This window comes from Barbus barbus, assembly GCF_936440315.1.
Source record: "Barbus barbus genome assembly, chromosome: 4".
Taxonomy (NCBI): Eukaryota; Metazoa; Chordata; class Actinopteri; order Cypriniformes; family Cyprinidae; genus Barbus; species Barbus barbus.
In genome coordinates, this window is record NC_136732.1 from 38,581,643 (window position 1) to 38,608,057 (window position 26,415).

Below are 26,415 nucleotides of genomic sequence, written 5' to 3' on the forward strand. Positions count from 1 at the left end.
TTTGATCTTTCTATCCATCAGAGAATCCTAAAAAAATCAAATGTATCATGGTTTCCACAAAAATATTCAGCAGCACAACTGTGTTCAACATTGATAATAATCAGAAATGTTTCTTGAGTAAATCAGTATATTAGAATGATTTCTGAAGGATCATGTGACACTGAAGACTGGAGTAATGATGCTGATCACAGAAATAAATGATATTTCAACATTCACATAGAAAACAGTTATTTTGAATTGTACTGATATTTCATATTTCTGTATTGTGTGTGTGTGTGTGTGTGTGTGTTTAGGCTGGAGCTCGTGCTGCGGTGTGACGGTGAGACACAGGAATCCTGCTGCAGCCATCAGGAGAATCTCACAGCAGATCAGAGAGCCGACGCTCAGCGGTACACACACACACACACACACACACACACACACACACACACACACATAAAGCACTGAAACACTCATCATGATGGCCAAGCGTGTGTGTTTCAGAAAGCAGGAGCTCAGTGAAGAGAGTGTCTGTGTCTCGCGGCCTGAAGCAGCTCTTTCACTCCAGCAGGTTCGTTCGTCTCTTACAGAGGTGAGAACCCTGACATCAGGGCTTTCATTTTAGATCACAGTTTTAGCCATTTTGTTGTGTTTTTGTTATTTTTATTTATTTATTTTTTATTGCCCATATAGATTTTCATTTTAATTTGAGTTATTTTAGTACTTAAACTAGTTTTAGTTAATAATAATAACCCTGATATATAGTTAGTTTTATATTTATTTCTTTATTTTTATATACCACTCATCGTTTATTGGTTAAAACGAGCAGAAACCCTAAAGAATGTTCAGCTATTACAGTTTTTAATTTTATATATATATATATATATATATTTTTTTTTACATAAAGGAAGTTTTGAAAACAAAAATGTGAGGTTTTTGTGATTTCATGGCTGCAGTATATTCACTATGAATGTTGTGTGTGTGTGTGTGTGTGTGTGTGTGTGTGTGTGTGTTGCAGGGGTGTGTACCTGGCGTGCGTCTTCTATCAGAAGGACAGTGTTCTGGTGACGGCTGACGATCAGCTCCCTCTGGTGGAGATCCAGAGCTGCTCCACGTCTTTCACGCAGGACTTCCTGTGGTTCTGTAAGGTCAGGGGTCGATCACACAGCAGGGTTTCTCCCGTCTTCCTGCTCTGTGTCTCCTCACGTCTCTCTCTCTCTGTGTCTCAGCTGTCGTGTGCGTGGACGCAGGTGCCGCAGCTGCTGCAGGTCCTGTCGTCTTCATCGCTCTCCTCGTCTTCATCGCTGCTGCAGAACAGACTCAGTTTCCTGCGGGCCGTCGCTCAGCTGCAGGTACCAGAGGATCCACACAAAACAGCCTCATTAATCTACTTTCATACGTTCTATTAGTATTCTCAGTGGTTTCATTTTCATATTTAATTTTAGTTTTGTAATTTTGTGCTTTTTTCTGTTTTTGTTATTTTTATTCATTTTAATTTTTTTATAATATTTTAAAGTAGTTTTTTTATGTTTTCCATTTTTATTTTTAGTAAAACTTTTAGTAATTTTGTTGTTTTATTAGTTTTAAATGTAAAAATGTCTGTACAGTTTTTTTTATGAATTATCACTAATTATTAATTATCAAGTTTAAATTGTAGTAATTGTTGAGCATTTTTAATCATATATATTTTTAAATGTCTAATACTTTATACTATACCTTTATAGTTTTTTGTTTTATAGTAGTTTTTTATTTTTCACTTTCATTTTACAGTTTTAGTACTTATGTTGTTTTATTAGTTTCAGTTTTGAAAATTGTCTATAAAGTTTTCATTAATACTTATTAATACTAATGTTTTTTATTTAATTTAAAGTTTAGTACTTTTGTGTTCTTATTTTATCAGTTTAAATTTTTTATGTCTATTTGTCGTTGTTATTAATATTTTAAATGAACTTTTATTTATATACTTTGTTTTATTTTTCACTAGTTATTTATTTGTCTATGAAGCTTTTAATAATATTGTAAATTAGTTTTTATTTTGATATTTTTAAATTTTATTTCAGTTATAGTAGTTTTGTTTTGTTTTTTGTTAGTTTTTTTTCTTTTTAAATGTTTATATAGTTTTTATAAATATTTTGAATTAGTTTTATTTTTTATATCTGTTTTCACTTCCATTTTAAGTTTAAAGATTTTATTTTTGCATGATTTTATTAGTTTTTAATATATTGCTTTTACCTATTACATTGCTTTTTATATATATATACACACAGAAAGAGATTTAACTCATTTTACTTCAGCTATTGATATTCATAATACATAAATATATATATATTTTTAACTATTTTATTTAGTCAGTATTTATCTAAGTACAACAGTGTTTTCAGTGGTTTTAGTTTTAGTTAATGACACCCATGTCTGTCTGTAGGCGTCAGTGGGGTGTGTGGATCTGGGTCAGGTATATTTCGATCCGCTGAAGGACCGGCAGGGGAACGTGCTGCTGGTGACCCTACGAGAGGTCACGACCCCGCTGACCCCGTCTGACCCCCCGCTGCACTGGCTTCCTGTCAGCAGCCTGGAGAGAAACCAGAGCAAGACTCCGCTGCTGCCTGAACCCTCGGCTGTAGAGCTGCTGACACACAGACTCAAGGTGATCAACAAACCAAACATCAACACTAATGATAATAAACAGCCGGGTCCACAGTGAGGCCCTCTGCTGTCAGACGTCCGTCACTGATAAAGAGTCACACTGATTAACCTTAAAGATGATCATTCTGTCATCATTTACACTTTGAGTTTCTTTATTTCTTCTGAGGAGCACAAAAGATGATGTTTTGAAGAAGGTTGGGAACCAAACATCATTGAACCCCATTGACTTTCAGAACAGACTGAGGCATTTCTCTTTACGCTACTAAACGACTAAATGATGACAGAATTAACATTGTTGGGTGATCAAGTTTTGGCTTTAGGTTTATAATAATAACTCAAACTAAAACCATAAAAACATGTTTCTACTTGAATAGAATAATCTTTAACTGAAAACAAACAAACAAACAAATAAATAAAACCTTAAACTCGTTTAACTAAAATAACTAAAACTGAAACAAATATTATATAGGCATATTTAAAACAAAACGTGATAAACATTACAAGTGAAAACAGGAAATATACAAAAATAAACACTACTTAAAATATTACAGTATCTCAATGATACTAAAATAACTTTAATTTTCATTAGAGTATTTCAGGGATGTCATATTTAATGTATTATCTGGTAGTATTTAAAAAAAAATAGTTGTTTATTTAAATCAGCATTTGAAAAAAATCTAATTTTTAAGTACATAAGAAAAAAAAAACTTTTAGTGCAAATGGGTTGAAAAGATTACATTTTTAATATACCTTGTTTTAAAAAACTGTTTTCGTTTTAGTTTGTTTTGAAGTCGTGACAATTTGTTTTAGTGTCATTTCATTTTTCCCAGTTATGTTTCATTTAATGACGATGTTTTCATTTAGTTATCACAAAGTTATCTGGTCTTTGAAAATGTTCTCAAAATGTTAGCACAAAAACATTATTTTATACATGGTTCATGGAACATTTTATTCTTGAAATAGTTAGAATTTTTCTATATTTTGACTCGTTTCAGAATGTTCAGTAAAAATTCTAAAGTAACATTCCCATATGTGATTAAATGGAATGATCCATTAACATTCACATAACTAAGAAAAAACATTTATAAAACAGATTGATGGTTTATGAATGTTATTCTCTCGTGTGTGTGTGTGTGTGTGTGTCAGGAGATGCTGGCGTATCACAGGAGGAGTCAGCAGAGAGCTCAGCCCGGTCTGTATGTGGGCATCCTGAAGCTCTGCAGCTCTGTGGATCAGCTCCGTATCCTGGTCCCGCAGCGATTACCCAACATGCCCTGCCACTGCCGCGTCAGGAACCGGCCACACGTCTCACGGTCAGACTGGAGAACACCTGATCTGATTCATTCACACACACTGACTGATTCAGACTGACTCTGTGTGTGTGTGCAGGGAGGAGTGGGCGTGGCTACAGGAGCATGCGGTGGGCGGGGCCTGTGTCGGTCAGGAGGGCGGGGATGATGCTGTGATTAACAGCTCAGGTGTAGAGGACTTTGTGAAGGCACTGAGATCTGCAGTGACTCAACTGCTGACCAAACTCAGCGTCCCGCTGGAACGGGTAACAGCTCGATTCATTCAACACACATTCACAGAGCATTGCATTAGCTACAATTTCCCATGAGATTTTATTTCACATGATCATGACACGCAGTTAAACTAATAAAATATTTCTTCTTTTTTTTAGCAAGTGTTTCATTTTGAATGCTTTCAATTACTGAATTATAAAAGTCTTTATTTTAATGTAACATTTTTATGATAATTAGCTGTTTATCGATGTATGAACCGCACGTGATTTGATCAAATTAATAATAAACTTTATTTTATATAGCGGCTTTAAAAGTAGCATCTCAAAGCACTTTACACACATATGAAAATTATATAGGCAGAAAAAAAAACTAACTAAAAAAATGCTACGCCAATATAATAAAAGACAAAGTAATCAGATAAATCACATAAAAACTACCCTAAAAGTAAGTTTTAAGGGACGATTTAAAAACACTAAGGGATTGTACATTCCTAATCTCAGAGGGCAGGGAATTCCACAATTTAGGAGCCAATGAAGAAAAAGCCCGATCACCCATAGTTATTAGCCGAGTTGTTTGAATAGTTAAAAGAACGGCTTCAGAAGAGCGTAGAACATGTGCAGGGGTGTAGGGGTTAAATGCTCTGACAAATATTTATGAGCCAAATCATTCAAGGCCTTATAAGTGAGCATTAAAATTTTAAAATCAAAACAAAAACTGACTACCAGTGCAATTTCTCCAAGATAGGTGTAATGTGCTCCCTTGCACTGGACCTAGTCAGAATTCTAGCAGCTGAACTTTGTCCCAACTGTAATTTACTTAGGGTAGCTTTTGACACTCCAGCCAGCAAAGCATAAATAATCAATACGTGAAAAAAACAAAAGTGTTGATTAACTGTTCAGCCACAGAAAAAGTCAGCATGGGACGTAATTTGGCAATGTTTCTTTGATGAAAAAAGATGCTTTGACTGTATTATAAACATGAGGATCAAATGTTAAGTTGGTTTCAAATATCGCCCCAATGTTTTTTGTTTAGTTTGAAACTGTAAAGTAAAGCCATCCACACTTGAGGTTACAGAATCTGCTTTGTGCAGCTGGCGAGGTGAACCAATAAGCATCACTTCGGTCTTGTCACTGTTTAGACAGAAAATTTTTGGACATCCATTTTTTAATCTCAGTAAAACATTGAGACAGAAAAGACAGTGGACAAGTGGAAAAATGTAAATATTAAAAAGTAAAGGGCCCAAAACTGATCCCTGGGGAACACCAGATTGCACCACACCGACCTTAAACCTGCAACCGCCCATCACAACAAACTGCTTGCGATCAGAGAGATAGGACTTAAACCACTTCAATGCAGTATCAGAAACTCCAAAGACAGTCTCTAAACGGGTGATTAAAATAGAGTGATCTATAGTGTCAAAAACGGCACTAAGATCAAGAAGAATCAGTATAGATAGACAGACGGAATCAGAAGCCATTAACAAGTCATTAGTGACCTTAACTAACGCTGTTTCAGTGCTGTGGAGTTTACAGAATCCAGACTGAAGTGGCTCAAACAGATCATTAGAAGAAAGATGAGAAAGCAATTGCGAAGCTACTGTTTGTTCTAAAATTTTGGCGAGGAATGTTAAATTGGAGATGTCCATAGGACAGGCCACAAGTTGGTTTAACTCAAAGCACTCCAACAAGAACAAAAAGTATTTTGTTATTGTGGAGTCTTTTATATCCATGTGGATGTTGGAATCCCCCAAGAGAAGGATTCTCTCAAATTTGAGGCAGAGAAAAGACAATATATCTGAAAATTCAGATAAGAAGTCTCCTATTTGTCTTCGGAGGCCTAGAGAGGGGTGCAGAAACACTCAAAACAAGACACATGTTGTACTGTTGATTGTGCAAATGCATTGTTGATTATTCAGAAGCTTTGAATCATTTGCAGAGAATGAATGTGTAAGTGTTCAGTAACGCGTGCGTATGTGTGTGTGTGTGTGTGTGTTTGAGCACAGGCGAGCGAGTACCGCGTCTACACGCAGGAGCTGTTACAGGTTCGTGATCAGGTGTCTGTGATTCTCCTGCTGCCGCTCTGTGAGGAGTTCAGATCCCGTCAGCGTCCAACAGAGGGAGCTCAGCACACCTTTACCATCCCGCTGCACTACTTTGAGCTGGGTCAGTCACTGATCAGCTGTACACACACACACACATGCACACATTCACACACACACACACACACAGTCTGGTCAGCTATCTTTGAAGGGACTCTCCATAGGCGTAATGGTGTTTATACTGTACAAACCATATTTTCTATTGCCCTACACCAACCCTACACCTAAACCTAACCCTTACAGGAAACTTTGTGCATTTTTACTTTCTCAAAAAAAAAAAAAACTAATTCTGTATGATTTATAAGCTTTTGTACCCATGGGGACCTCAATTTATGTCCCCACCGTGACACGAGTCCCCATGAGTCTGTGTGTATTCAGGTCCCCACCAGGATATATAAACCTGTACACACACACACACACACACACACACAGACATATTAGTTTGTGAGAATTGTGGGGACTTTCCATAGACTTATATTTCTTTTATACTGACCAAACAATATTTTCCATCCCCTAAACCTACCCCTTACAAAAAACCTGTTTGCATTCTTACACTTTCAGTTAAACATCATTTACTATTTTTAATCATTTTTCCACAATGTCAAAAATTTCAAGTTTTACTATCCTTGTGGGGACATTTGGTTCCCACAGTGTGGCATAAACAAGTACACACACACACACACACACACACACACACACACTGTCAGACAGCACTATTACTGTACAGATGTCCTGAAAAGGTAAAGTAAACCTGTGAATGCCAGAAATTCACTGTAAAAAATACTGGTGTCTGTATAATTGATTAGTTTAACAACAAATAGAAACTGTATCATTTAAAAGTTCATTTAAAAACTGCATTGTGTTCAATTTACGTTTACATACAGTTTTAGAAGTTGAGTGTTGAGTGGTACGAACCGAACCATCATATTTGTGTACTGTTTCATCCCTACTGTAAAAACTGCAAATGTGTAAATTTAACATGTAATGTGATATAGCATTTTACAGTGTTTTTCTGTACAGATGACGTGTCATGTTTGTGTTTGATGATTGATTGATGTGTGTGTGTGTGTGTGTTTCAGTGCACCTGTGGGCCTACGAGCGGGATCTGCTGTCTCAGTACTGTCAGCTGTGGCTCAGACTGGAGCTGGACGTCCGCCTATCCCAGCAGGCTTTCAGAGAAGCGCTGGACACTGAGGAGCTGCAGGAGGCCAAGGAGAGACTCGCACACGTCACACAGCTGGCACAGGTGGGTGTTTACCTGCTCACACACACACACACCCACACACTCTCTCATCTGCTGTGTGTGTTCTAGAGTCTGTCTGCGCTGTGGCGCGAGAGTCGCTGGCTGATGGACGTCATTCACACGCTGCGCTCCAAACACTTGGAGGGGGCGGTGCCTCTGGGGCGGGTCATGACCTCACGACCGCCAATCAAATCAGCCGCTGATGAGGACACGCCCCCTGCTTTACATACAGTAGAACAGATGCAAACTGGTGAGAGAGATGAAGATCAGTTGTTCTGCTCCATTAATAATTAAACACGTAATAAGTGTTTTGTATTGATTGTTTTTATTTTCAAATATTTTATTTTGTTTTTATATTTTTAGGATTGAATTTATTATTTACATTTTTATCATAAATTGTTCTTATGAGTTCTTTATTTTGACTTTTAACGACTTATTTTTAATGTAACAATTTCTTGATTCAGTCCCTTTTTAGTAAAGTGTTTTTTATTGTTTTTATTTCAAAGTTTTTAATTTTAATGTAGTTTTTTAAATTATTTTATTCAATTTAGTAAGTGTTTTATTTTGTTTTTATTTTACTTAAATTTCTTCAGTTTTTTTTTTCATTTTTAATAAGTGGTTTTTATTGTTTTAATTTTACAATAATTAATTTACTTAATTTAACATTTTTATGATTTCATTAATTTTAGTAAATTATTTTTGTTTTTATTTATAAATGTTATTTTAAGTTGAAATTGTTATACTATTGATCTCTTTTTACTAAGCTTTTTATTTTCTTTTATTATTATAAAATATTTATTTATTTTATTTATTTATATGTTCACATTTATTGCATCTACCAGTATCACTGTCTATATTATCTGCAAATAACGTCCAAAAGCTTCTTTCTACAGCAAATAAGACAAAAAATGATAAAGGATGCGTTTGCATAAGTTTCAATCACAGGAAACACTGGATCACCAGAAAATAATCACCATAATTAAGGTTAAAAATGAACGTTTCATGCTGCTCTGATGTGCCCAAACAGATGTGATTTTATTAAATAATGAAGAATCCCATCTTTACCTGTTCTTTCTCCAGCAGAGGTCATGGGGTCAGAGGTCAGCGCACCTGTGGAGGTCACAGAGGTCACAGACGGGGTCACGTGTCCGGAAACACCCACCTCACACTACACCGATGAGCCCCGTTCCTGTGAAAACAGCACCCGTCGCCATGGTAACAGCCTCCTGCAGATGCACTCGTGTCCTGAACTCAGTGATTCGGCCGCCTCACATCCCATAATGCCTGCGGACGAGGGTCAGGACCTGCTGACGGAGATGATGGACCTGTTCCAGAGCCTGGATCTGCTGGGAGGCAGTCTGACAGACCTGCAGGAGCTGGACTGGAGCGATCCAGAGCCGGACCTGGAGAACCAGGACAAGGATGACGGCGCCGTGACCCGCAGGGGGCATCCGGTCAGGAGTCTGGTGGAGTGGGTCAAATCAACAGTTTAATCAAACCCAGTCTGGACCGCTGCTCACCATGTCATCTAAAAAAAAAAAAAACAGAAAATTATTATAATATATACTATAAAATATATTCAATTATAATGTTATAAATCAAATATAAATGGCACATTTTAAACATTTTATTTATAATATATTGTTTCTTTTGTTAGTAAACGTTTTATTGATATAATTTTTTTTGTTTGTTTTTATGATTTCATTCAGTTTAGTGGTTTATTTTGTTTTTATGATTATGATTTTATTCATTTTCAATAAGCCTTTCATTTTAATTGTTTATATTTTAAATTATTTATTGTAGTTTTACGTTTATGATTTCAATATTTTTTGTTTTTTATTTAAAAATTATTTATTTACTTGAATTTTTTTTTTTTTTTTTTGGTTTTATTATTTTTAATCATTTTTTATTTTTTAATTTCAAACAATTTACATCTTTCATTTAAAATATTTTAAAAATATTGGATTTGATGTTGGTCTGTTGTTATGCTGGTTGTGTGTATATATATATATATATATATATATATATATATATATATATATATATATATATATATATATATATTATAATATAAAATAAATCAAATCATCTCTGCAAGAGAATCATTTATCTGTGGAAAAAAAATCTATAAATATTTATTTGTGCAGAAATGATTATTATTATTAACATGTTTATAGAAACCCTGCAGCATATTCGACTGTAGGCTATTTACTGTACAAATCAATTGTAAAGATAAAGATTTAAGTCTATTTGTATCTTATGTTTTGTTAAATGAATAAATATACATGTTTCAAGTGTTTTCTCTGTGATTATTACCTCATGTTTACCAGAAATTAGTTTTATTTAATAATTACCAGAACACATTAGAAACCAAATGCACTTAAATGATTACTATACTTTCTAAAGTAGGCTATATATAAATGTATATTTAACTACATGGGCCTATAGTGTACCTATTTACATACAGAAATATTATTAAGTGTAATATCGATCCACCTCACACTCGATGCGCGGTTTGAGGTGTTTTTGTGGTGTTTGAAGTATTTGTGGGTAAATGTTTGATGTGTTTGTCTCTTTAAGTCTCAGTCGCGTGTGGGAATATGGCGGAGGAGAGCGAGTCTTCAGCTGCTGGTGAGTGAGTGAGTGAGTGGAAATATAAGCAGTAAATGTAGAGAGTCGCGGTCAAATGATCCGGATTGACTGAGTCTATCCCGCAGCATCACGGGATGGATCGCCAGTCTTTATCAGAGCTCATGCTACAATCATGATTGATGCACAGTTAAAGGGACTTGGATTCATTTTTATATCACACAGTATTCTGTCTGATATACATCCTACAAAGAATGACCATACACGTCTTATTGAGAACTATGCTCCTGCTTTTATTTTGTCCCTTTATGTGAAAAATTGCATTCAGATTCATATGATAGAAATTATAGGGATCCAATATAAACATTTCGTATTGCAATCCTGTTTATTTAATTACTTTATATAATTGTACCGCATTTAAGTTTTGTGTCATTTTGTCTATTTTAACTTTATTATTATTATTCTGCAGGTAAAGCTGATTTACACGCATTAACACTAGTTGTACTACGTTTGCCATAATAAAATCCAAGCTATCCTGTACCAAAAATAGGCTAAATAAATACATAAATAAAATAAAAAATCTTCTGGATTATATTAGGAATGTAATGAGTTTGTCTAAAAACCCTTATTGCATTCTTAGTTCTGTATTTACGTTTTATTTTAGTGCATTTAATTTTATTTATTTGTATTTATTTTATTAGAATTTTACTCTAAAGAAATTTATAGTCATTCAAAGTATTTTTTATTGCAGGGCCACAATCCTAGCAGCGCATCATTTAATGTTCTCATGCAATGAAAGATCAATTATATTGCATTCCCTGTTTAAGTCTTATTTATTTGTTTGTTTATTTTTTCCATTTTTATTTATGTTTATTTATTTTATTTGTATACTTTTAATTAGTGCTGTTATCTGATTAATCGAATCCAAAATAAATGTTTTTTGTTTACATAATATGTGTATAAATGATTTAATCTTTATTGTCATTGTATGCACCCAGAGGTACGAAAACAACAAAATAGTATTAGCAGCTCCGCTGAGACATCGTGTATTTTATTATCTATATGCATGCATTTATATATTCAAGAAAAATTTTTATGTTTATATATTAAATATATTTATATATAATATAAATTATATGAATATAAATATATGCACATATATGTAAATATTTTCAAAATATAGGTATACTGTATGTGTGTGTATTTATGTATACATAATAAATATACACAGCACACACACACACACACATTATGTAAACAAAAACGTTTATTTAGGTTGTGATTAATCGCAATTAATCTTTTGACAGCATTACTTTGAATTAATATAAATGTCATAATAGTACCTTTTTAATGCATTTTTATTACTATTAATTACTTTATACATATAAATAAATAAAAAAAGTTTAGTTCTATTGAGTCCTGCATAATGTTCATGAAAACAATCTTGAATATAAAACTTTATATTTGTTTGCCGTAATTAGTGCTGGACAACGATTAGGCCTACTTGCGATTAATCACCCAAAATAAAAGTTTTCTGTTTATATAATCTGTGAGTGTGTACTGTGTATACTTATTATGTATATATAAAGATACACACATACAGTATATATTTTGAAAATATTTACATTTACGTATATATTTATTTTCATATCATTTATAATTAGACTATATATATATATATATAAATGTTTAATATATAAACAACATATTTTTCTTAAATATATACATGCATGGGTGTGTATTTATATACATGATAAATATACACAGTACACACTCATATATCATGTACACAAAAACTTTTATCATAATCTCTTCAGAACATTTCATTCTCTCCTCTGTCCCTCTCCTCCACCTCCCACCACTTCTATAACAGCTGATGATTTTGCCACTTTCTTCACAGACAAAACTAACAATCAGTAGTCAGTTCTCACCTCCACACACACAGGACCTCCAATCAACCACATCCACTGCTAAAACTCCCATCTTCCCCTTCTGTCCCCTCTCTGAGGCAGAAGTATCGAAACTTCTCCTCTCCAGCCATCCTACAACATGTCATCTCGACCCTATCCCCTCACACCTTCTCTAAGCAATCTCTCCCACACTCTTACCGGCACTCACACACATTATCAACACATCCTTCCTCACAGGCACTTTCCCCACTGCATTCAAGCAGGCTCAGGTAACCCCGCTGCTCAAAAAACCTACATTAAACATTCCACTTATAGAAGACTACAGCCCTGTCTCTCTCCTTTCATTCATAGCAAAAACACTTGAACAAGCTGTTTTCAACCAGGTATTCTCATTTCTTTCACAGAATAACCTACTGGACGCTAACCAATCAGGTTTCAACTGTGGCCATTCAACTGGGACTGCGCTACTCTCAGTCACTGAAGCTCTGCGAATGGCAAAGGCTGATTCCAAATCATCAGTTCTCATTCTGCTGGATCTGTCTGCTGCTTTTGACACTGTGATTCATCAGATCCTCTTTGTCCACCCTCTCATTACTGGGCATCACTGGGATTCCACTTCGCTGGTTTGAAGCCTATCTCACTGGTAGGTCTTTCAGGGTGGCCTGGCGAGGGGAGGTATCCAAAGCACATCAACTGGTCACTGGTGTTCCTCAGGTATCAGTTCTTGGACCCCTCCTCTTCACTACATACACTACATGTCACGACAGGCTCAAGCCGTGACAAATTAGCGGAGGACAAAGTCAAGTTGGTTGGGTTTCAACGAAAAAAGGTGTATTAACATAAATAAAAGAAACACATAAAACATAAAATCAACAGAAACAATGTTTCAGTCGGACCATGATATCAAGCATCCGACCAAACAAAACATAACTAATAAGGAAATCTAAATAAACAAACCAAAACAAGAACCCAGGAGCAGGCCACCCCACACCAACACAGCCCCAACATTTATCACAGGAAGAACAGGTGGAGATCATTCACTTGACGAGTGCTCTGGCCCCACCCACTGGCCGGCCATAGTAGGGAGTACCGGAGACCCGTCACATACATCACTGGGTCCCATCATACAAGCACGTGATTTCTCCTACCACTGATGACACACAGCTCTCTTTTCAACCTGATGATCCAACGGTAGCTGTACGCATCTCAGGCTGCCTGGTGGACATCTCGGCATGGATGAAAGAACATCACCTACAGCTCAACCTGGCAAAGACTTAGCTTCTTGTCTTCCCTGCCGCTCCAGCTCTACAGCATGACCATCCAGTTAGGTTCATCAACAATTACCCCATCAACTTCGGTCAGAAATCTGGGTGTGATCTTTGATGACCAGCTGACTTTCAAAGACCACATTTCAAAAACTGCTCGATCTTGCAGGTTTGCATTGCACAACATCAGAAAGATCAGGCCCTTTCTAACAAAGCATGCTGCACAACTTCTTGTCCAGGCCCTTGTCATTTCTAGGCTGGACTATTGCAATGCTCTTTTGGCTGGACTTCCATTAAGCACAATCAAACCTCTATAAATGATTCAGAATGCAGCGGCACGACTGGTCTTCAATGAGCCCTAAAGACCCCATGTTACACCTCTCTTTATCTCCTTGCACTGGCTACCATTATAGCTCGCATCAAGTTCAAGACATTGATGCTTGCATACAGAACGACCACAGGCTCAGCACCCTCCTACTTCCACTCACTATTACGAACCTACATCCCCTCCAGAAGTCTGAGATCTGCAAGTGAGCGACGCCTTGTGGTACCATCACAGAGAGGCTCAAAATCACTCTCCAGTATATTCTCGTTCATGATTCCTGGCTGGTGAAATAATCTTCCCACCCCTATCCGGAATGCTGGATCCCTGTCAGTCTTCAAGCAAAAACTGAAAACTCATCTCTTTCGACAGTACATGACTTTATCCTAAATTTAAAAAAAACAAAAACGTTGTCTTTCACTTTATTCCTTCCCTTCCTAGCTTGTACTTATTTGAACAATGCCTGAGACTTGGTGTTACGAGCACTTCCTCTGTCTGATTGCCTCTTCAAGATTAATTGCTTTTTGTATTCCCCAATTGTAATTCGCTTTATATAAAAGCGTCTGCAAAATGACTAAATGTAAATGTAAATTTTGGATGCGATTAATTGTTGCGATTAATTGTTGCCCAGCACTAGTAATAATATAATCACGTGTCGTGTCTGTTGTCTCAGGCGGTTCGGCTGAGGTCCGGATGGTTCTGTTGGGTCAGACGGGTTCAGGTCTGAGTTCATCTGGAAACAAGATTCTGGGTCGATCCGCGTTCTGGACAGATGTGTCGCCCCTTTCGGTCACCAGCCACTGCCAGCGTTCAGGGGGCGTGGCGGATGGGCGGAGCCTGTGGCTGATTGACACCCCGGGGTTCTTCCACACCTGTCTGAGCCCGGATGAGGTGCGCGCAGAGCTGAGCTGGTGCATGGAGCTGAGTGCGCCCGGACCACATGCGTTCCTGCTGGTGCTGCGCGCCGGACGCATGACACGCGAGAGCAGCGCCACTCTGGACTGGGTCAGCGCCACGTTCGGACCGCAGCCACTCCGCTTCACCGTCGTCCTGATCACCTGCGGCGACGTCCTCGGAGCGAAACCCGCAGACGACTTCCTGAAGGAAAGTGAGGAATTATGGAAATTTGTGTGCAGCTGCGTAGGCGGCTATCACGTGTTTGACAACACTAAAGGTACCACCACATAAGCAAATAATAATGTTTCCACAATGGGATAAAATAAATAAAATGTTGCAATGACCTTATTTATATTATCTCACAATTCTGACTTTTTGTCTCGCAATTTTCATTAAAACAGAATTGCGAGTAAGGTGCCGATGTGGGTAGCGCAGCGACATGTAGTGACGTTATGCTCTGGGCATCTTGGGTTCGAATCCCAGCTGGCAGACCTTTCCCGATCCCATCCCCCTCGCTCTCTCCCACTTCACTTCCTGTCGACTTATACTGTTCTATCTAAAGAACAGCATAAAATGCCAAAAATAATGTAAATATAAAAAAAAAAGCATAACTGTGAGATATAAATGCAAGATATTGCAGAATTGCGAAACATAAACTCAGATTTAAACTCAGAATCGTGAAATTTAAACTCAAGATATGAAGAGAACTGCGAGATGTAACCTCAGAATTCTGAGATAGTGATGCAGAATTGTGAGTTATAAACTCAAAATTGCGAGATATAAACTCAAAATTGTGAGATATAAACTCAGAATTGCGAGAAACAGAATTATGAGATATTAATAGAATTGTGAGATATACAGTTAGAATTATGAGACAGAAACCTTTGTGAATCATAAATAGAATGTGAGATATAATCTCAGAATTGCAAGATATTAACAGAATTGCGAGATTCAAACTCAAAATTGAGAGATATAAATTTAGAATTATGAGATATTAACGCTGAATTGCAAGACATGAACTCAAAATTTTGCGATATAAACTCAGAATAGCAAGACACACAGAATTGCGAGATATCAACTGAGAATTGCAAGAAATAAACTCAGAATTGTGAGATATAAACTTGTAATTGTGACACACAGAATTGTGAGATATAAACTCAAATTGCGATATATAAACTCAAAATTGTGAGATAGAAATTTAGAATCGTGAGAAATAAACTCAGAATTGCGACACTGAATTGTGCGAGATATAAAATGAAAATTGATATATTAACAGAATTACAAGACAAATATAAAATTGCAGAATATAAATTCAGAATTGCGACAAACACTGAATTGTGAGATATAAAGTCAGAGCTGTGTGATATAAACTCAGAATTGCAATAAACATTGAATTGCAAGATATAAAGTCAGAATTGCAACAAACACTGAATTGAGAGAAATAAACACTGAATTTAAAAAAAGACTCAGAATTATAAGATGTAAGCAAATCTCAACTGCTTGATTGCTTGTCTTGTCGTAAAATGCAGCTATTTTATCTCAGAGCTCTGATAAATGTGACTATAAGGCATAAAGAGATTAAGATATTAATTAGCAAGAAGCTGCTTTGAAACTGTGTATTTTGAAGAACACCGCAAAAATAAATGTGACTTGACTAAAGGTTTCGAGGATAGGTCGCAGGTCACCGAGCTGCTGAAGAAGATCGATCTGCTGATGGAGTGTAACGCAGGAGCGCATTACACCGCTGACATGCTGCTGCAGGCTGACACAGCTGTACGCCGCATGCAGCAGAGGATTCTGGGAGACGGTCAGGAGGAGGATGAGGAGGCGAGGAAGAGGGCGGAGCATCTGTTCTGGTACGAGCTGCTGACGTCCATGGGCCGCGGTGCGGTGGAAGCGTCCGGCGTGATGGAGAAAGGGAAGGGCAAAGGGAAAAAGGTCAAAGCTGTGCAGAGGGTGGCTGCCATTTCCTCCACACCGCTGTCAATCACAACCGCTGCTAAAGTGATGGGCGGAGCCGTGAGAGAGGGAACCAAAGTACTGTGCAAACATAAGAAGACGCTCCTGCGCTAACACACACACACTTCAGAGACCTTTAGTAATACAATATGCATAAGCAGATAAAAATACATATCATTAACACTTGCTCTAGATGTGATCAAATGTCTGTACTACAATGAGATCATGCATAACCCCCCCCCAAAAAAAAAAATACATTAAAAATTCACAAAATGTTCAGGACAACTCCACCAAAATTATATTCATAAAGAAAGTGGGGCCTATTTTAAGACTATTATTTTTTGTGATATATGTAATAAAACACTTTCAAAACACTAAAATGCATATTAAAATTTTTATTTAAAATTATATATATATATATATATATATATATATATATATATATATACACACAGTAAATATATATGTACATATTTAGTTGTATTTAATTTCATTTATGCTGATTTTGTTAGGATAAGTTAGAGAGGATGAGAATGCAAATTATTTTCATTGTGCTAAAAAATATGCATCTTCACACAAAATATGTATATATATTTTTTTAATTTATGACTGCTTAATAATGTCCGTTTAATCATCATGAATGTCTGATTCACTTAATGAATTAAAGAGCCGTGACCCACAGATGGACTGAAGTGTGTTTCTGCACTCATTTGCAGAGACAGAAACTCTTTATTGGCATGCTTTATAAAAAACCAGGGCAGATAAACTGCCCATCTTCATTAAAAAAATCATTATGCTATTGCCAGACATCTGTTAAATGTCATTCTCAGACTGAAATGTGGTTTATACAAACATTTGTGATTTTCTCGGTTATACTGGCACAAAAACACTCAAAGATCCAAATCAAATGTCCCTTTACAGAATGAAAAACTATTTATAGTTGGTCATAAACAAAATGATGTACTACAGAAAAAAATGAGACTGAGAATAAATGAGAAAAGCAAACTATGAACTACAGAATGTAGAGTGTTTCTCACACATACACTCATATATAAACACACACACACACACACACACACACACACTGTCTTTATGAACAGAAACACATTAAGGCATCAAAGATGAGACACGTCCAGCAGATCTGATCACTGTAAGGCACGATTACACCAGCCGCACATGCAGCTCAAACACAAGAACTACAGCGGCGGCGTGTGATGATGTCACGACTGGGTGTGGCCTAATGCAGGGGCGGGGCCTGATCCAACAACTCACACCGGCATTGGCAAAGACATCTTTCCACTTCCTCTCAGCACTGCAGATAGATGGATGGATAGATAGATGGAGACAGACAGATAAAGACAGACGAGACAACAGAAGGATAGACAGTTGGACAGGTAGAAAGATGGAGAGATAAAAGGATGGATGGACAGATAGACAGACAGACAAAAAGATAGACAGATGGACAACATAAGGACAGACAGATGGATGCATTGACAGACAAATGGATAGATGGACAGACAGATAGAAAACAAAATACAAAGAAATAACATTGATCAATAAATCATTTAATCATTTCATGAAAACAGATATAAGCTCAAAGTTGTGAGATGTCTGCTGACCTCTGGTGAAGTACAGATAGAAGAAATCGCAGTAGAAGATGGTCTGGACGACGCCGGACACCACGGCGATCTGGTCGAAGAATCCCTCCACGTGATAGCGCCACACCCAGTTAGCGAGGTACAGTGTGCGGTACAAGCCCAGGAAGAACAGGTAGTGTGTGGTGATGGACTCAGCCTCGCCTGTCTTAGTGATCATGAAGAGCTGCGGCAGGATGGCCACCGACTCCAGATAGATGGAGAACGTCCACAGTATCTACACAAACACAGAGATCCGTCATGACAATGTTTCATCTTAAAGGGGTCATGAACTGAGAAACCAAAATTCCCTTGATCTTTTGACATATAAGAGGTCATTGTACTATAAAAACATCCTGTAAGTTTCACAACTCAAACCGTTGTCATTAGTCTTATACAGTTTATAATGAAGGCAGTCTGTCAAGACGACAGCGTTTTGAATGTTCTACTCTATGATGTAATAGTGTGGATAAGCACCGCCTCCACAGAAGATGATCAACACCTGCTTCTACATCACTGCCTGTTTAGCCCCGCCCACTGATTCTACATCGCTGCCTGTTTAGCCCCACCTACCGATTCTACAGCACTGCCTGTTTAGCCCCGCCCACTGATTCACGCATGTAGTTTATGAGAGAGGCGAACTCGCAGATCTACCCAGAAACCTAACGATAAAGATGGCTCCGAAGACAACAAGAAGCTGTGCAGTGCCAAGTTGTGGAAAAACAGTATTTGCATTGCCTTCCTTCTGATCCCAAAGTTAGGAAAGAGTGGATGGACTTTATTTTTAGTAAGACTGCGTCAGTAAAAACTTGGTCCTTTGTTCACATCATTTTATCGTGGATTCTTTAACAAACAAAGCACAATTCGAAGTGGGATTTTCAGAAAAATGTAAACTAAAAGACGATTCTGACAACTATATAGGCTCCGACAGTCATGTTGCAACTCAAGTGTGAATAAATGTTTTCATTACATGGTCACTATTGCTTTGTGTCTTCTCATAGATCATTTAATATGTGCGGAGTATTTATGCGTTTTTGTTAAAACGCATCAAACATACACAACTATTAGCCAATCATAGCAGTGGGAGTCAACAATCCGCCACGCCTATTCAAACAACAGCGTTCTGATGAGGGGGGTTAAAACAGGACAGAAAATAGCTTATTGCTTCAAAATTATGTTTTTTTAAATAAAAATCTTGATGACATTATAAGTGGATCTCAGAGAACAGTACAAAATAAAAAAGGCAGTTCATGACCCCTTTTACATCTAAAGCACTCAGCGTCGAGCTCTGACCTCCAGCGGCGTGAAGGCGTAGTTCTCCAGGAACGACAGACCGGCCACCGGCACCAGCAGGAACTCCACACGGAACGAGTCGCTCTCAGAGTCGTACGAGTTCCTGAAGCGGAAGTAGATGAGGCTGATGGTGGCATACGCCAGGACCAGATACACCACCTGAGAGACAGACAGATCCCTATCACACATCTGTCCAGGGTCCAACCCCACCCAAAACATGGAACTCTATATAAACTGAATAAATAATAAACTGTAAATGTGTTCAGTATTCTGCAACAAACGCCTGAACTCAACAGCGCCCCACACATTTTACAATGTAAATCTGTGGTGAAAAGTGGAACTGCAGCATGCTTTAAATGAGAGCCATTTCGGCCGTTTTCAGACTTCCTCTCTTATTTCCACATTACCTTATCTCGCTCCAGATCAGGACGATATCAGTCAGCTTCAGATATATGTGACTGCATCAGGTTAGTAACTAGCTGGCATGTCTGTTTTTCCTATGTGGAGTAGTGTTTTAAATGAATAAAGTGTTAATCCTTTAGTTTAAATTTGCTCACGTGAAAAGCCTTTATATAGTTTTGTTGTGTTTGTTTTGATATTTGATATGATATTTGCTTCCTCACTTAAATGCCTCTACAACTTGTATCATTGTAAATCAACATTCGGAGACAATCTTAAGGCAATAATTCTATGGCACTTTTGAGTACTTCAGAGCCTGTCGATCAACATTAGCATGCTGCCCACAGGCTGAATAACGCAAGTGCATTAGATCTCTGTCAAAAGTGTGTGCGCATGTGTTCAGCGATTAGACTATAAGCTTTCTTGAGTTTATTCTAAACTAGCCCTACAACCCAGAACTGGCCCCACCTAAATTTACGGTCAGGAGCTGCTACTGCATCTGCCAGACACAGCTTCCATCCCGAGTGACACTTCCTAGGATTCGAACCTGTTGCAAGCACCCTGTTCTACCACTTGAGCTGCAGGAACGTAGTTTGAGTGTTTGTGGTTTGGCAGCTTCAGGAACTAGTCATGCACATAATGTCCTACAGATTTACCATGAGTTTTGAATGAGTTTAAGTGGGCAAACTAGAATAACAATTCAGTGCAAACATTTGCTGAGCAATCACAACAGTTTCAAGATCAGCTGTGTTTGTTTGTTTTTCATGGAAGACGATTTCTGCCACAAAAAAAACAAAAAACAAATCATAATTATGACAAAGCATTAAAAGTAAAATAATTCATAATTATAAGATAAAGTCAATTGTGGCATACAAAGTTGAAATACATCAAAATTGAGATACCAAGCCATAATTATTATTAAAAAAAAAAAAATATATATATATATATATATATATATATATATATATATATATAGATATTTTTATGTATATATTATGACTTTATCTTAATTTCTTAATTTCAACTTTTTACTTTTTTAATATCATAATTATACTTTAATGTCATATTTTTTATGAGAAAGTATTTTATAATTTGTAACTTTTTCATAATTACGACTTTCATCTCAGTTTTGACTGCCATTGTTTGTCATAGTTATGACTTCATAATTTCTACTTTTGAAACTCATAATTATGACAGTATCTTATCAGTTTGACAATTATGATTTTAGGGCTGGGTAAAAAATATCGATTCTCCGATTTTAATCGATCTTCAGTTTAACGCAACTATATCGATTCGGGAAATCCCCGAATCGATTCTTAATGCGCGTGCTTCACGTAAGAGGATATGAATATTCACCTCTCGTCCTGAAGGTGTCACCATCTATAGATATACTTACCTACCATGATCAAGAAGGCGGTTCACCCAGGCGGAGGCTTGGCCACGGTGTGTGTGTTCACTGCTCTGTGTCTGTCTGTGTGTGTGTGTGTGTGTGTGTGTGTGTGTTCACTGCTGTGTGTGTGCGCGTTGGATGGGTTAAATGCAGAGCACGAATTCCGAGTATGGGTCACCATACCTGGCTGAATGTCACTTCACTCATCTTTTGAATTGCTCCACTAAAAAAAACAACTGTGTGCACCCTATTATTAATGTAGATGTGTATTTCAGTAATAAACTTAAGTAGGAGAGTTTCAGTTACCAGCATTTATATCAAAATATGGATCCCATGTCTGCAAAACTAACATTTTAAATGAAATATTGATAGCTAATCGATATCGAATCGAAATCGAAACCATAAAAATAAGAATCGAATCGCAGAATTGGTCACAATACCCAGCCCTATGATTTAGTATCTTATCATTTTGACTTTGTATCAATTCTGACGTTATCTCAGTTTTAAATGCCAATAATAATATTAATTATGTCAATTTAGACTTTTTATCTCATAATTATGATAAGCATGATTTTGTTTTCTTATGTGGCAAAAAATGTCTCTTTGATGTTGTTTACCTTCATGACGGTGTTGTAGATGGAGATGAATGATGTGAACAGGTCCAGATATCTGGTGGTGAAGACCAGCGCAAACAGCACCTGAGACTTCCCAGAAATACCTGAAACACACAAATACACACTTTACTTACAAACAGAACGAAATAGGATCGTGAGTTCCTCAAGGAGCCTGAAGAACCCCTGAAGAACCTTAAAGTCACGCGAGGTGGCTCACACATCAGCTGCCACGTAAACACAATAAAACTAGATTTGAGCAAACGCTTCAGATCATTTACAGCCAAGACAGTCTAAGTTATTTGTTAAAAGTGTTTCAAGCGTTTTTCATGCGTGAACGACTTCTAAAGAAGATCCGCTCCGGTTCTGCTCCACATTCACGGTCCGGATTAATCACCAATAACACTCAATAATAAGCTCAACTACATGAAAATCACATGAATCTGTAGTTTTTTTTTTTTTTTTTAATGCATATGAGTTTCTGTACCTGCGCATGATTTGGATCTCCAGATCTTCATGAACAGAATAATGATGGCGACCAGATGACAAACATCTCCAGACAGTCGGAAGACATTCATGTTATCGATCGGTAATCAGCGCTGGATTTAAAGAGTTTTGCAGCTGTTCAGATGTTCGCTGAAATAAAATTCCTTTCTTTCTGCTGCTCAGCGCGCACGCGTCATCCGGTTGCAAGCATAAATCTCTTAATAATTTATTAGATATGCGCAACAGAATCCGTGGTAATTTACTGCAAAGTCTCTCTGATGGTCTATACTGGACTGTGCGCTCGCGCCGCTGGTCGGTGACGTGACCAGGGGTTTCCCGTGCACGAGCCGCGTCACAGCCTCTGCGGAGCGCGCTTTTAAAAGGGAAACGCGTCAGCTAAAAAACAACTACTACTACCAAGCTGTGTCTGTGCGCTCAAAATCTCTAATTTAATATCAAAATATTGAGATGTTAAATGTCATAGTATTGTTAGTGAATTATAAAAGCAATTATACAGCTGTATATCACAGTAAATGTTGTTGTTTTAACTCACCGCTCAAATTCAATACTAAAACCTCAATGTACACCGATATATATATATATATATACACACATGCATACATCTATATAAACTTGTCAAATCTAAATGAATCCAAGAAGAAAATTGTACAGGATTCTAATGAGAATTTCCGGTACAGGTTATTTTCAGCAGGCTATTGGAATTATAATGGTCTGGAACCATTGATTCCTAGGACTTTCTGTACAAAGGAAAAAAAAACAAACAAAACACTCAAGTCTGGTTCCAAGTTATGATAGAAATTCTAATTATAACGATTTTCTTATTGGAATCCTTGAGGATTTTTTGACAGGAAAAACTTTTGTACTTTTAATATAATAGGCTATTTTAACATATAAGACTTAAGACTATATATTTCTATCATAACAGATGCAAAAATGCTCTTGTTTGTTTGTTCAGATGCTCATCATGATGTAGTTGGCTTTGTAGGTGTATTCTTAGCTCGTCGTTCTGTGACTTCAGATGGAAAACTGCTGTGAAATAGACCACATAGATCTGCTGCTTTGGCTACATTCAAATCACACCTTATAAATATCTCTCTCCCTCGCTGAGGTTGTCAAGCAATTGCAGCTCAATGTGATAAATGCAAAATATGGCATGTACAGGAAAATAAAAAAGCTCAGGTGGATAGGCAAAATAGCAATAGTCTACTGAAGAATTTATTAAAAAAGTAAATTATGTAGCAATCAACAAGTTTAATACAAACATAATTAGACGAGCAACAATGAATAAAAAAGGTGATACAGAAGTAGGACTCCGAGAAGGTGAGTGTCCGTGCCAGTATTTTTCCTTTAGAGGACAGTAAAACACCACAGATTAAAACCACATAATACACTCAAGAAACGTGCTTTACATGACATAAAACACGACAAACATAAGAGAATCACATACCTCAGATAGGCCTACTGTTAGGCCTATTGATCTGTGGTTCATATAAAAACTAAAAACATTGTAAAACTTGGATAAGGTATAATCCTGGGGAGCTCAATGCTTGTTTGAGATAAAAGTGGATTAACGTCCTGCTGACCCCCCCCCCACCCAAAAAAATACAACTAATAACAATACAAACCATCACAGACGTTCTTATGGTTTCCACTACAAATACCATTACAAACATTACAAACCATCACCTTTTAACCATTAAAACCATAAAGAAATGGTTTCCTGTAGTGTGTTTTGGGACATATGTCTATTCCATTAGGATTTATTGGTTTTAACAAGCCACCAATAGAAGTCGAGCAACAGGCACCATTACAGTTTCCGCTAAAAAGAGTACAATTCCCATTATAACCAGTAAAACCATTACAAATTCTGTGATGGTTTCTATAGTTTTTTTGTTTTTCAGCAGGGTGGGCATTATTTCATATTAAGTGACACTGCACATGTGTTGTTCATCTGTGATTTCGACTCTCTGTGTTTGTCACAGGGTTAATTTTCAACGATGCAGGTATAGCCTATTTAAATGGTTTGGATTGAGTGTTGCGTATAAACTCAGTGTGAAAGAGCAGTCAACCATTCACGATCAAATTAGGAAGTTAGCAAAGGATTTTTCTTACATAACTGCGAAACACGGCAGTATAGTGCAAAACAGCAGAAAACGAGAGAGTTTCCACACGAATGCGTGAAGGGCCACAGCGCGACCGACACTGAACCAGTGGAAAGAGAGAAAATACACAGGGAAGAGAGAGAAAGAGAGAGAGAGAGAGAGAGAGAGAGAGTTCTTGATTCAGACAGACAGAGTTGATAATGGGAGAGAAAAACCTGGAAAACTGAGAGACGGAGAGATGGTGTCCATCAGAGGTCGTGGGAATTTATCAGGACGCCCAGAGGCGATTACAGGCTATTAATACACACACACACACACACACACGTCTGGCCTCTATCACTCGCTTCTCTTGTGCTGTGTCACCGTCTTTCTCACGGTAATTTAAGACATGTTTGAGGAGCAGACGTGATCTGAAGGTTGTCTTCATATTCATAGAAACAAACAGAATTTATGACGGAATGATCGACAGATGCGAAAATGATTAGATGAAATAGGTCCAAGTCCGCGCCTTCCCTTTCATCTTCTGCTTTCGCTCTCATATTTGAGTGAAACTGCATGCAGTTTATTTCTGACCCCTGCGTCCTTCACCCACTGACCTCGTGCTACCGCCATCTGACGATTTGGGTCGCGTCCCGTTTGAGTCAGAGAGGATCACCTGTCTGTCTGAGCTCTCTTCTGCTTGGGCAGGATGCTACCCTGATAGCACACGTATGGTAGAGTGGGGGAAAACGCCCCCCCTTAAGGATTGTGTTTTTTTTTTCAGTGAGACAAAAAAGTTAAATGTGTTCAGAAAAGTTATCATCAGTTTTAGTGAAAATGACAAATTATAAACCAACTAGGCTATGAAAAATGTCCAGAGTTTTCATGTTATTAGATTTTTAACAAAAATTTAATTTGTGCAAAGGGAGCGTTTTACCCCCCAGTCTGACAAAGCAATTTGCTTTAAACATTTACAGCAAAAATCAGAGTACAGGCAGTTTTAGCTTAAAATTAAAAAAGAATATAATCAATAATTATGAATTACAAAATTATAATAGTCTATTTGAAAAAAAAAGTTAGCTGATGACAACTGGCTAGCTAACTAGCTACCTGCTAACTTGAGGTACTTTTTAAATATAAAGTCCAAATATTTTTATTGAACCAACTATTTAGAATACATTTGATGAAAAAACAAAGGATTTGATGTTCAGAACAGAATAACTACAGTAATTGCCCATTGAGCAGGCTGAGGCGATCCAACACGTCCTGCCCCGGCGTGCAGCTGCTGCCTCCACCCGTCCGCAGCGCCCCAGTCTGCTTGTCGCCGAGGGCGGCCCCTGCGTCCGTCCCCGCTCCCGCCTCTAGAAGCGGTGCCGTTGAGCTTGACAAGAAGCTGTTGTCTCTGCCTCTGGGTCCCAAGAGGGCATCGAGAGTCACGGACGGACCAACTCCGGACCGCACTCATCCTCCTCTTTCGCCAGCTGGCAGCAGTAGGCGGTTCGAGAGCGTCATCAAAGGCCCTACTCACGCACCCTCTGCCAAACCTCGGAACCAGGTAAGCGTGCACTGCACACTCAGACCTCTTTGGTCCACCACGGGCCGTGTTCCTGTGTTCCACCTCGCTGCCCTACCGCGGGTATGTTGGTGGTCCCGCTGGTCTGCTTGTACGGTGTCTGGGTGCCTGCGACTACCCAGCCCGTCTTGCTGGCTCCGGTGGACCATCTGACTCGGCTATGCGGTTCAGTTTCCTCCCAAGTTCAGGGGCATCCACCTCACAGCAGTGAAGGCAGCTGATGCTCATGTCTTGTGTGGAGAGATCGCTGTCCTACTGGTGAAGGACGCGATGGAGCTGGTCCCTCCAGCCGATATGAAGACAGGGCTTGCAACCCTTACTTCATTGTGCCCAAGAAAGCGGTGGGTTACAACCAATCTTGGATCTGCGCGTCTTGAACTGGGTCCTTCACAGGCTTTCATTCAAGATGCTCACGCAGAAATGCATCTTTGGGTGCATCCGTCCCCGAGATTGGTTTGCAGCGGTCGACCTGAAGGACGTGTACTTCCATGTGTCGATT

At 37.8% G+C, this 26,415-nt stretch overlaps 2 protein-coding genes across 3 annotated transcripts; one reads left to right on the forward strand and one right to left on the reverse strand.

Moving 5' to 3' along the window:
• Positions 1-10,086: 10,086 nt before the first annotated feature.
• LOC306868630 (GTPase IMAP family member 7-like) lies at positions 10,087-16,542 on the forward strand (the record flags this gene model as incomplete). The annotated part of the gene is made up of 3 exons (XM_079414888.1): positions 10,087-10,117; positions 14,246-14,746; positions 16,130-16,542. The coding sequence occupies 3 exons, from the start codon at positions 10,087-10,089 to the stop codon at positions 16,540-16,542; spliced, it is 945 nt and encodes a 314-aa protein (XP_079271014.1).
• Positions 16,543-16,809: 267 nt separating this feature from the next.
• On the reverse strand, positions 16,810-22,565 carry LOC306863881 (ER lumen protein-retaining receptor 3-like). 2 transcript variants are annotated; one of them, XM_079407462.1, is made up of 5 exons: positions 22,243-22,565; positions 21,762-21,862; positions 19,356-19,514; positions 18,048-18,300; positions 16,810-17,740 (listed from the first exon to the last, which is right to left on the reverse strand). In XM_079407462.1, the coding sequence occupies exons 1-5, from the start codon at positions 22,331-22,333 to the stop codon at positions 17,697-17,699; spliced, it is 648 nt and encodes a 215-aa protein (XP_079263588.1). In that variant the 5' UTR covers positions 22,334-22,565; the 3' UTR covers positions 16,810-17,696. The 2 variants fall into 2 exon arrangements, with proteins under 2 accessions (XP_079263588.1, XP_079263589.1); XM_079407463.1 differs by having other exon boundaries at positions 17,113-17,665; positions 18,170-18,300.
• Between the last annotated feature and the right edge of the window lie 3,850 nt (positions 22,566-26,415).

Bases quoted from the DNA above. Each gene is read 5' to 3' on its own strand.
- LOC306863881 (XM_079407462.1), bottom strand. From the start codon at position 22,333: ATGAATGTCTTCCGACTGTCTGGAGATGTTTGTCATCTGGTCGCCATC. The intron at 21,863-22,242 runs GTACAGAAACTC...TGTGTGTTTCAG, and splicing joins GAGATCCAAATCATGCGCAG to GTATTTCTGGGAAGTCTCAG. The intron at 17,741-18,047 runs GTCAGCAGACAT...ATCTATCTGCAG, and splicing joins CTATCTGTACTTCACCAGAG to TGCTGAGAGGAAGTGGAAAG.